This window comes from Terrapene carolina, unplaced genomic scaffold (genome assembly GCF_002925995.2).
Source record: "Terrapene carolina triunguis isolate 2854851 unplaced genomic scaffold, T_m_triunguis-2.0 Scaffold113, whole genome shotgun sequence".
NCBI lineage: Eukaryota > Metazoa > Chordata > Testudines > Emydidae > Terrapene > Terrapene triunguis.
The window spans coordinates 4202307-4214502 of record NW_020664464.1 but is presented as its reverse complement, the minus strand read 5'-3'; the positions used below and the strand labels follow the sequence as shown (position 1 = coordinate 4214502).

General features: G+C 40.5%; 1 protein-coding gene across 1 annotated transcript in view; it reads right to left on the bottom strand.

The window, feature by feature from the left end:
- CNTLN (centlein) overlaps positions 1-12196 on the bottom strand; it is a 277320-nt gene that overhangs the window by 140377 nt on the left and 124747 nt on the right. The window contains exon 9 of the mRNA XM_024211087.2: positions 4842-5015. Within this exon, the coding sequence (XP_024066855.1) occupies positions 4842-5015 (174 nt within the window). The remainder of the gene's footprint in view (positions 1-4841; positions 5016-12196) is intronic.

Sequence of the window (12196 nt, the reverse complement as noted above, 5' to 3'; positions counted from 1 at the left end):
ACCAGCCAACGGACACTTCTATTGAAGAATTTCCAGTCCAGGGTGCATGGAGCACACATGCTCCCACACTGAATACCATAGGGACCAGCACTCAGAAAGAATATTGTGTTTCCTGCCCAAAGACAGGGGGAACAAGGGAGGCTGGTGGTGGCCTGACTGATATTAGGCACAGCAGCACTGAGTTGCCAGTCAGGAGGGAGGGTGAAAAGAAGGTGAGACAGGACCAGAGAAGAGAAGATCATACTCCCTTGATGGCTAGATGGCAGGGGAGTCATGAAACTTTTTTGCTGCAACACAGGGTCACAGTATAGAAAAGGTAGAGAACTATCCCCATTGATGACAGAGACACAAATAACGCCTAACGAGAAGTGGTGGGACTAGTAAGAACCGCACTACTGAACATACTTCAGTTTGAATATGTTGTTGTCTGTTAAGGAATCTGATCAGAGATCTGTGGAGAGAACAGACTGGGTCTGGGCAATTCAAAGGCAGTCTTTGCCAGAAAACTGAAGTTTAATTTTTTAGCCAAGTTAGAGTAGGCTGTGTAGTAAAAGGTGCTGTAATGTGATTGCCTGAGGCTGCTGCAATACTCAAATTGATTTCAAGAGGGAGATGGCTTCTGTAATACCTTGCCTCAAACTGCAAACTTAGCTGCTTCTGCTGCCAGGTTTAGGCACTTTAATTTGCAAATCAATCCTCAAATTACACAGTATTTTAAACACATTTACATCAAAACTATATAGACTGATTTGGTGTTTTAAACATTTTTTTTAAAAACACCTCTTTGGAACAAAAAAAAAATTAGTCTGTTTTTTGGGGGGGGGGGGGGAAGAGGGGGAAGAAAGATCAGCCTGAACGAGAAGAAGGCAATGCTGAAAGCTTTCACGGAAGTAGTCTTAAAGAACATCCACAAAAAATTATGCTAAGTAATGTGAGAAACAGACATAATTTCACTTTCCACTGTTAATGGAAAGATAAATGTCTATGGGTTTTATGACAGAAAGATGAAAGATTTTGTGTAACTTGTAGATAATAGGGAAAGTTTTTTTATATGGATAGTCTTCTAACTGGATAAGCAACTTTTAGAACTGATTCTCTATACATGAGACTTCTCTGCAAATCACATGAAATACAGGCAGCACAAAGTGCCACTTTTTCCACAAGAATCTTGTACGATGAGTTTGCTCCATAAATCGTAACATGGGAAAAACCAAAACTTTACCAGGTTGTTTAATAATGAATGGAACTATTAAAGGTCTTAAAGTTAAGCATATACTTTGCTGGATCAAGGTGCTTTGGTGAATTGGACCTAAATCTCATTAGATGAAGGTAAATTGGCCTTCTGGCTGATGCCTTGGACAACTGTAAGCTAATTCTGATACATCCATCAGAATGGGTTGCCACTAAGGTCAGAGCACTAAAGATATAATTTGATGTCACCTATTTGGAATATTGCAAAAACTGAGACATGGGCTCATGTAGGTCAAGTTAGGGGTGTTTGTAAGGAGAGCAAGAAAGGTAAATTTGTGGGCATATTGTATTTCATGGTGAATTTTATAACCATTGTGACTGAATTCTCACTTACTTTTCAAGAAGAGGAATGAGGATTTCTTATTGCTTAAGGCAACAAAAGACAATCATGGTCTGCATGTCCAAGACCATATCATAGGGATTACAAGACAAATGACAATGAATATGCAAATTTAACAAGGCTTTTAACCATTAAGTCCCTTGTCTTTCAGAAAACATAGGTTTTGGCTGAAATACTGTTCTCACTGTCCTGTAGCGCAGCAAGATGTAGTATGTGAATTTCTACAGTTGACATAATCAAAACAAGCTCATACACACATACATAGATACACACCGATGCACACTCCAAGACATAGTTCAGGTGGATAGTAAAAATGATCACCTGTCCCAATTTTACCAGGACAGGCCCAGTTTTTCATGCTGTCTGCACAATCTTCTTTTGGAACACCTGAATATGTCCAAGTTTTACTTCATTTCATCAATCAAAATGTTTGGCTTTTTATAACGACAAAAAGTTTGTCTGAGATATTCCTATTCTGAGTAGAGTTTGCTTTGTGTTTATTTGCTCTATGTTTACTAGGAACAGACACCCCAGTGGAATGAGGGTTCAGTGTGATGAACAGTGTTTAGAGTGAAGAGAAAGGTCACCATCAAAAAGAGCGTAGACACCATTAAAGGTGTTCTTTTCCTCAAAGTAAATATTAACAGCTGTTCAGTGTTTCATTCAGAACACTAAAGTTACTGTAAAAACATCTTCGATTCTGAAAAGCATGCACGTCGTTGAGTCAGAAGCTGGCAGTAGTTTTACCAGCATACTTTATAAAAAGGGGTAGTTTTTCTCTTGTATGAATATTTTGCAACCCTTAAAAACCACTACAAAAGTGGCCTGGCTTTGTTTTTATTTTTTAAAATATGGTCACCTTAGCCTAAATATAGATATTTTGCAGTCCTAACAGACTATTTTCTAGTGCAGGAGTGAGCAAACTATGGCCCGTGGGCCGGATCCGGCCCCTCAGGGCTTTGGATCCAGCCCGCGGGATTGCTACCTGTGGCGTCGCGGGCTCGGCGCCGCTCTCAGAAGCGGCCCATGGGCGGAGGGGCAGAGGGCGCTATGTGTTGCCCTTGCCTCCAGACACCGCCCCCCGCAGCTCCCATTGGCCGGGAATGGGGAACTGCAGCCAATAGGCACTTTGGAGGAGGTACCTGGAGGCGCAGCGCACGCAGAGCCCTCCGCCCCCTCCCCCAGGGGCCGCAGTGCTTCTGGAGTGGCGTGGGGCCGGGGACAGGGCAGGCATGCAGGGACCCTGACCCCGGTGCGCGCCGCTGCCACCCCGGAGCCGCTTTAGGTAAGCGGCGCCGAGCCGGAACTCGAACCCCTCCTGCACCTCGCCCCCCAACTCCCTGCCCTGACACACCCCTCCTGCACCCCAACTCCCTGCCCTGAACTCCCTGCTGCACCCTGCACCCCTCCAGCACCCCAATCCCCTGCTCTGAGCTCCCTGCTGCACCCTCAACCCTGTGCACCCCAACCCCCTGCCCTGAGCCCCCTGCCGCACCCTGCACCCCTTCACCCCAACCCCTGCCCTGAGCCCCCTCCCACAGTCCACACCCCTCCTCTGCCCCAATCCCTTGCCCTGAGCCCCTTCCTACACACCGCACCCCCTCCCACACCCCGCACTCCCTCCCGCACCCCAACCCCCTTGCCCCAGCCCTGCATACAATTTCCCCACCCTTGCCCACCCCTGTTCTAGTGGTTGGAAAGGAATCTGGGAATAAAATATATTTGTAAACAGAACTAAATTAAGCACTCATGAAGAATAGCAGGCACTAGTGGAGGAATGAAGTAATGTGTTCTGTACCAGATGGACATTCTCTATAATATTATTTGGGTATGTATATTTAAAATACTGATATTGAGTTCTTCAAGATTTGGCTCAGGTGGCAATGGTACAGGTCTGTCTCACCTTACGCGGGGGTTCCGTTCCACGGTTAGTGCGTAAAGCGAAAACCACGTATAGCCAAAATCCCATTGAGTTTAATGGTGGGCGAAATCGCCCGCACTACAGGTATAGTATTAAAATTGTTATTTTTCTCTTTTTGTTTTTGCCGACCGCGTAAAGTTGAAATCGCGCATGTTAAATGCGCGTAAGATGCAACAGACCTGTATTGTCATTTGTATGATTAGTCCTGTCCTTGCTTTAATATAACAAAGTCTCACACATTAAAAACAAAAATTAGAAGCTCTGCATAGCAGTCCAAAAGAGAAGAACAAGAAGAATGCAGAAAAATTGATTTTAATATACCTGAAAGAGACGACATCCCAAAAATTGGGACAATCACATTTTCTTGCTGGACAAACCCATTTAAAATTTTAACTTCCTGTGAACAAGTGATCTGAAAATAAGTATTTTGCAAGCATAATGTACACTATGGAATAATGAGGCAGAGCTGGCCACTCAAGGTCCTATAATATAGAATACTAGCTACTTGGTAATCTTCATAAGGTAACATCTTTGAGAAAGCAGAATGCCACCCCACTTTATTACCGACTGAGTTGCAAGCTAGACAGGGGGGTTTCTGTGAGTTTCCATGTGACATAAATGCCTTTCACCCCATGTGCTCTATAAAACCTCAAGAACAAAATCTTAGAAAAGTAAGATGCTGACCTGGCTGATCCACACCAGTTTATGCTAATACCATAAATGAATATTCAACCATTAGAATTATTTTAATATCTATTTTATTAATAAGTAATAATGACTTTAAATAGAAAAAGGAACATAATTATAAATAAAACAACAAATGTTCTAGAAAGATGCAATCTAGTACTTCACAAAATAAAAGATATCTGGACTATAAACTGAAGGAGTTCTAGTTTTAGTACTTGGTATAAAATAACACCACTTCATATTCAAAAATTCAAAGGCATCATTTTGCATTATTTACAAACTCTTATAAAATAAAAATTCTTATTACTTATATTTCCACAGAAAGGAAAAAAGGGTATCCTAACAAACAGAATGAAATACTTAATATTCATTTTAAGAAATCTGCAAAGAATTTGGCCATTAAATAATTTCATTAAATTAAGAATCCTTTATTCTGTGTTAATAAAGTAAAACTTTCTACTCCCAGAAGTTATTTTAGCAAGTCTTTGGAAGAAAATACAAACACCCTTCAAACAAGCTTCCAGAATTATAAGCAGCACGGACAGTTATTAAAACAGTTGTTATCTGGACCCCTGAGCAAAAATGTTTGTCTTTGCCAGCCTCATTCTGACATAACAACACAAGACAATAAAACTAACCTACCTCATGCTTTCTTCCAGACTTTACGTTTTTGCTTTCAAGGATGTCTGTGCTGCAAAAGCTATGCTCTGCTAGGTTAAGATTTGCTGTTTTCAATTTTTCCTGCAAAAACTGTATTTCAAATTTCTGTGATGCTATAAGACACTCTAGCTCATTTAAAGAAGGTTGTTGAAATTCCTAGAAAATAATAGCACAAATATGTTTAATTAGTAACATTAAAAACCATAGAATTGTAATAAGAAAATATAGACAAAGCTGACTTCAGAAACAAGATCATCTATGTCACATGAATCTGTGCAAGCTGTAAAAGCTTCCCTCCTTGGGAATCAAAGGTGTAATGATCTATCAAAAACAACTCCCTAGGTAAATGTATTTTCACAATATCACACATTTTTAAAATCAGGCGAAAACATTAAACAATTCATTTATCATGATTTACAATGTCTGTCTCCATACAAACATTAAAGCAAGTTAGTGAAAAACAACTACTGCAGTCATTTTAACTCCTACATGAAAAAAGCCAGGATTTCTTGACAAAAAGCTTTAACTCCAAAATTCATTAGTGCTAAAAATTAAGATCCCAAGCCTCTTGGTATCAATAAATTACAAAACTAGAAGATAAACAACAGTGGCAATGTTACTCTCAGTACTACTTTTGTAATCATTTTAGAGTGCCCAAAAGTGTAGCAGATGCCTCGCAAAAATAAATAAAGACACAGCCCTGACCTGTGGAGCTTGTAATGTAAATTCAGGCGATACAAGTAATGAGGGTCAAATTTAACAAAAGAGATGGAAGAGAAGACATACAAGAGAAGAGGAAGAGAAGGTTAATGACACTGGATCAAACTGTTACTCAGTAAGTCATGTACACATCTTCATGGTGCCACTGGATTCATTATTTCAAAATTTTAAATTTATTAACTCATTTTATAAAGACTCCTTGGCATAATAGAATAGGGACAAATTCTCATCCTGCCCCTGATTCAAAATCCATTGAAATCACTAGAAAGGCTTGCATGGACTTCAACCACCTTTAGATCGGGCCTCTGATGTATAAAAGTATCATTATTTACTTTAAGGGGACTACTCATTTCCATAAGGAAAGGAAGATGCTAGACTAGCTATTAACACTTATTATTCCTTTATCCAAATATACACATCAAATAATCTGGCCAAAAAAAAATCCAAAAAACCAAAACTGTGCTGCAAGAAACCATTTGGTTAAGTTTGCTGGACAGTTTCCACATTCAAGCATATCGTCAGACAAACAGCAAAGTCTGAGCAAAAGGGCTTTGCTCACAAGTGAATACACTAAAAATGCAGCAGGATTAAAGAATAGGAGAGTGGACATAGCCAGATGATTCCTTGCTATGCAACCTTTTGCCCATAAGCACTATGAACTTAGTTCCTGCAAGTAAACACAAAACCAAAAATATGAAGCATTAATTTTGTTAACACGATAAATAAGGTCACTCCTCAGCCAGACACAGAGCAGAAGGGTGGGGAGCTCTTCAGATTGAGGGAACAAAAATGGTCAACACTCTTACTAACACAGTTCGTTTAACAATCTCTGTTGCACTCTATAAGCTATTTGAGATTATGTGGTTGCAGATAGATGGACACTTCCTCTCCCTCCTTTCTCATCCCCAGGGACACTAGAAGGCAAGCGACCGGGACACTATAACGACCGGGAGATCATAAACAGAAAAATGAAAAAGAAAGGAGAAAGTGACAGGTACTTGGTTTGCCAACCACAGAAAGGAGGATTTCTATGAAGGTAGGATTCTTCACTTTACAATTTGTCAGAGCTTCTATACTACAGACAGGTAAAAATAACCCAGAAGATAAGAGTAAAGCCAAGGAATAAAGGGTCTTTGCTGTTTTTTATTTAAGTAATATACTTTAGGACGTTAGATTTTATGGAGCTTTTCAATCATGTTTGCATATATAAAATGATTTAAAAAGTTCAATACAAAATAACATCCTCTTTTTCATTCTAATAAACATGCACACACACCCATGCCCATGCCCATTGAATAAAAGTTGTTTGCTGTTAAATTTTGAACTACATGTAAATGATACATCCATTAGATATAAAACAATTCCTTGCCAGCTTGCAAAAAGGGAGTGGACTCTCTAAACTCAAGGTACGTCTACACTTACCAGCAGTGTGCAGAGTACAGAAACTGCACACTCAGCTAGCACAGTTATAAATAGCTGTGTAGATGGTAGGACACGGCTTAGGCGAGTAAGTGCCCTATATGACTGAACCCCCAGGGCAAAGAACCTATGCAGCTCTCTACATGTCCGAGCAGTGCCTCCCACATCTACACTGTAATTTTTAGCAGTGTAGTGCCCTCTGCCTCCCCACTGCTGAAGCATTTCTCTGCTGCAGTGAATGTCATGATGGGGCTTAGGCAGTCAGACCTAGTGGCAGACCCAGAGCAGGAATCAAAATGAGGAACCCGAGCCAAGAATCAGAATTGTGAGTCGAGCAAAATGTCAGAGCTGGAGTCAGGAGTCAAAGACCTGGGGAAGGGATCAGGAACAAGGCAGGAACACATCAGGAAGCAAAATTCATGAGTCAAGTGAGAACGCAAGGTCCAAAGAAGCAGCCAGCCAGTAATTCATCCAGTTGCACAGACAAATCCCTGTGCCTCCTTCTAGCTTAAATAGCACACCCAGACCAATCGATGGGGCCAGGCGCTCTGCCAGTCAGGACTCCCATGGGCAGTGCCTCTGGTGGGGCTATGGTTCCATTAGCCACTCAACCCAGTAATTAATAAGAAGCTTCTGGATGGCAGCTGGAACATGAAGGGTGCTGGGATCAAGATCCATGGATCCTCACAGTGAAAGGCTCCAGCAGTGGGGAAAGGCTCCAGCAGCGGGGAAAGGCTCCAGCAGCTTCCCCCTGGCAGAGCCTTTTCTTGCCACAGTGAAAGGCTCCAGCAGAGGAGAGCTGCCAGAGTCTTTTACTGCATGTGTAGCTACACATACTGCAGTGGCAAGTGTGGATACAGCCTGCCTTTCACCGCACCGTGTAGCTACACATGTGATGCCTGTACTCTACACACGACGGTGTAAGTGTAGACATAGGCTCAGTTGTAACTATTTTAATTAAGGGCTATATTTTATTATATCCATGAAATATAACTTTTTCAAAATAGAAGAAAAATCCAAGACATTTATAATGAAACTTGAACCAGTAAGATTACAGTAGACAAATAAACTTAAGTCTCCTTTATGGTATAATTATTGGCTGGTTACTGTATTTCTGCTGTCAAATTTCCCCAGTCACCAATGAGATATGCATAAATGTTACGAAATGAAAATAAATGCAAGAACCACAAAATGGGTGAAACGTTGGCTACCCTGAAGTCAATGGCAAAAAACTCTCATTGACTTTAGTGAGCCCAGGATTTCACTCAAAGAATTTTTCTTCTGTTTATCTTTTTTCTCTAATTTTAAGAGTTGTGCAAAAATGAACATGCAGGGGTACTCATTGCAAATAATTCTACTAAATAAATATTTTCTCTTTCTCTCCTTTGTGTACGTACACACACACACACACACACACACACACACACACACTTACTTCTCTGGGTTTTTATTTTATCAGAACCTTTTCAAGGGTCTGTGTTCAAATCCTTAAAGTTATGCAGTGGATCACTATTACCTGTGTAGAATTTACTGTATGTTTCATAGGTAGGAAGTCTTCAGAACCTACTGTATATTTTATAGGTTGCTCTTTCTGTGGTTTCAGGAACTCTGAGAACTCACCCCTTATTCTGAAGATGTCTATTTTCAAGACTGAGATTCTCTCTAATGAATGTAGTGTTTTTATTATGATGTTGTGTGTTACCTTCCAGTAACCATTTTAACCTTTTCTTCACCACCTGATATACACTTTTCTGTGTTTACCAGTCTGGTAACAGTTTTTTTACTTGAGTTCAAAAGGACCTCTGAATTTCATGAGTTTTTAGATTTAAAATTAGACATTTTCCAAGCTATACAAATTTAATCAAAGCTATCAAAGGTCAGGGATATTCAGATTTGGGGATGTGGCTCATTTCACATGGCACTAATGTAATTTGGTGTACTAAATTTCCTTTTTTAGGAGAAAAAATAGTGAAAAACTAATTTTGAAGTGAAAGGGCTTGACTTTTGAGCTAGCCAGGCTTTTCTTCTGAACAGAAAATAACCTACTAAAGAAATACTATTCCAGGATTTGTGGATCTTGAAAGACAGCGTGAAATTCTGTCAGACCCATAGTGAGGAGTGGTCACTGCCCTTTTTGAGCAATAGCAATCCTCTTTAGTTGTTCAGCTTTTCATCTGCACTCTTGTTTGGGTGCTACTGCAATACAAATGAAAAATAATAATGGAAATGTTAAAATTAAACTGACAGAAATTGCAGATTATTCACTGCATCCTGACATTAAAAAATGGACATGACCTTAAGTAGGAGTGGTGCTGCAGTTCAGGACTTAGGAAAGTAATCAAAACCCAAATCCTGCACCCACACAGTCCAATCCAGAATGTGTACTAAGGAGATCTGCAAAGACTGGAAATGAAAGAAGCCTTACGACACACCAAGGAGCAGCAGTGGAGCTCCTCTACAACTGCTAATGCAGAATCAGTGCTGTGGTAAACCTCTTTCCCACTAGCTGGAATTCTAAGTCTCCACAAGGATGAGAGAGAATTGTCAGTAGCTCCATAAAGTTTCAGTTCCTTCAAATTTGTCCCCAAACCCATAGGTTGCATTCAAAGTCCCTGTACAGTTATACTCCTACACAGGCTGCACATACATAGATTGAGTACACATTAAAAGCAGGCTCTCAGAACTGCCAAAGGTCAAGCATCTCACCTCGGGCATTTAGCAATCCTGTCACACCTCCCCACAGCCCTGCTGGAATGTAATGTACCCAGCAGGGCTGCAGGGATTTTCTTGTACACATCTACCCCGATATAATGCTGTCCTCGGGAGCCAAAAAAATCTTACTGTGTTATAGATGAAACCGCGTTATATCGAACTTGCTTTGATCCACCGAAGCGTGCCTCCCCCCTGAGCGCTGCTTTACCACATTATATCCGAATTCGTGTTATATCGGGTCGCGTTATATCAGGGTAGAGGTGTAGTTTTTACACTAGTCATCAGGGACCACAATGATGGAAGAATAACAGGCAGCCCAGCTGACTCTCCCACTTCTCTTGCTGGATGGATCCAAGTGAGCATGGAGTAGCTGGGATCAAAAAGGTGACAGCTGTAGCCCTGAGGTGAGGTGTCAAAGACTGACAGAGACTGGGGGTAAGACAGGGACAAAAAGAAAGGTCAGAGAGTGAGAGCAGGACATGTGCCCCATGGGGCTGGCACACAATATGGGGACAAGGGCTGAAAGATGGCCGCAGAGACGGACAGAGGCTCAAGTGGGATAGGGGCAAAGGTGGAGATATTGATCCAGGATTTGCAAACCCCACCTGCAGGTTGACTTGCCCAAAATCCCCATCTCCCCCTTGCCCAGATACTGTCCCACCCACTTCAGTCTGCCCTAAGCTCCCCCTTCTCCTCTTCCCCCTCATCTTCTCAACCCCACCTCACTGTTACCTTGGCTCCCCAAGCTGCCCCTAGCTCTTCCAGCCCCTCACCCACTTCTGAGACATTTAGGAAGATAGGGTGGGACCTGCTCATACTGTGTGGAGCATGGGCAGGAGAAGATCCTGAGGAGGAAATAGTGATTCGCTCTGAGCAGCAATAAATGTTAGGTATGACACTGCATCACAAAGTAAATTTGTAAGTTAATTTTTCTGTCAGTCACCAACAATGAGATCTTTTGTTTAATAAAGATCAATTAAAATCATATGCTCTTGTACTGCAATACGAACAGAATTCATTTCTGTTATGTTCACATACTAACATGCAGCATGTATAAATTGTAATTCATTGCAAAAGGCTGTTTAAGTTTTAAAGAAATAAAAGTGAAGAAACTTATTTATACAAACCAGATTTTATCTCATTTCTCACATGCATGTCAAATTCAGACTCTCTCTGTCAATAAAGCTGAATACAACTGAAGCTCAGTGCACAGATCTATTTATTATATCCAGTATACTGTATAACTACAAAAGAATTAGGGACATGTTGTAGCTGGCCCTGTGTAGGTGCACTAAATGGGAAGAGTACAAGGAACCTTCCCACTGCATCCTGCCCACACTAGGACCATCTACAACCTGGCTAGGAAGTGAATCCACTGCCTCTCCTACTACTTTTATCAGCGGTACTAGCAGTCCCAGATAGGGTTGCGGGAGCAGAGCTACAGTTCTGCCCATGCCCCCAGGATGCACCAGCTTTCAGAGCTGGCCAGGCATAGCAGGAAGCTGGGGAGCATATTCTGTGCCTTTTTCAAGGGTAGCAGAGCTTTCTACCTCAGTTATGTATGCTCCTACTGAGAGCTCTCCTACCTCCCCATGCAAGGCTGCGGTTTTGAGGCACAATCTAACTCTTAATGTGGAGAACCAGAAGGATACAGTGAATAATAGACTGAATAAACAGTCAGTCAGAAAACGACATAACCTCCAACCATTAGGCAATCCAATACAGAAGTATTTATTAACCAATTTTCTTACCACAGCAGCTATTGCCTGAATTACGAGGATTTAAAAAAATAGATATTAACAAAAATCAAGAGAAGAGACAAAAACAGTCAAAACTAAACAAAATAAATGGGTTTTGAATCATGTCCTGAAAAATAACGCATATAAAATTAAAGACAAAATGCACAAGGAGAAAGACAAAAGGGGGTTTTATTTTTACCAAATTATAGCTAAAACTTCCCAACCCCAATCCTATTGGCTCAAGCAAGATTGGGATATTAACTACCCTTGTGAAATCTAATATACTATATCCATTTTAGTATGTATAGAAGAGTAATATTTGTATAGCAAAGGAAATATATATGTATAGAAAAGGAAAAAATATTTCACATCATTTAATAAACTTAGAAGCAATTATCAACATGGTAAAAAGTATAGGTTAAATATTATAGGTCTTGGCACATTTATACAGTTATTGTTTCTTGAGTTTTACTTTTAGAAATATCTTTCACTAATTACTAGAAAGCTTTCATTACCTCAAATAACTATGTTGAATGCATATAGTATTTTCCAAAAGATTTTAAGCCCACAGAGTATTATGGCATTTCAGAATTAAAGTCGATCAGTTTAAAGAACAAACTTTGCTTAAGTAATATATAGTAAATAAATAAATAATATATTGCTTATTCTTCCACTTATAAATTCACTATTGAAAAGTGAAATACAAGTCTATGTCTGACAGTAACACACTGCTTTGAAACAGACACA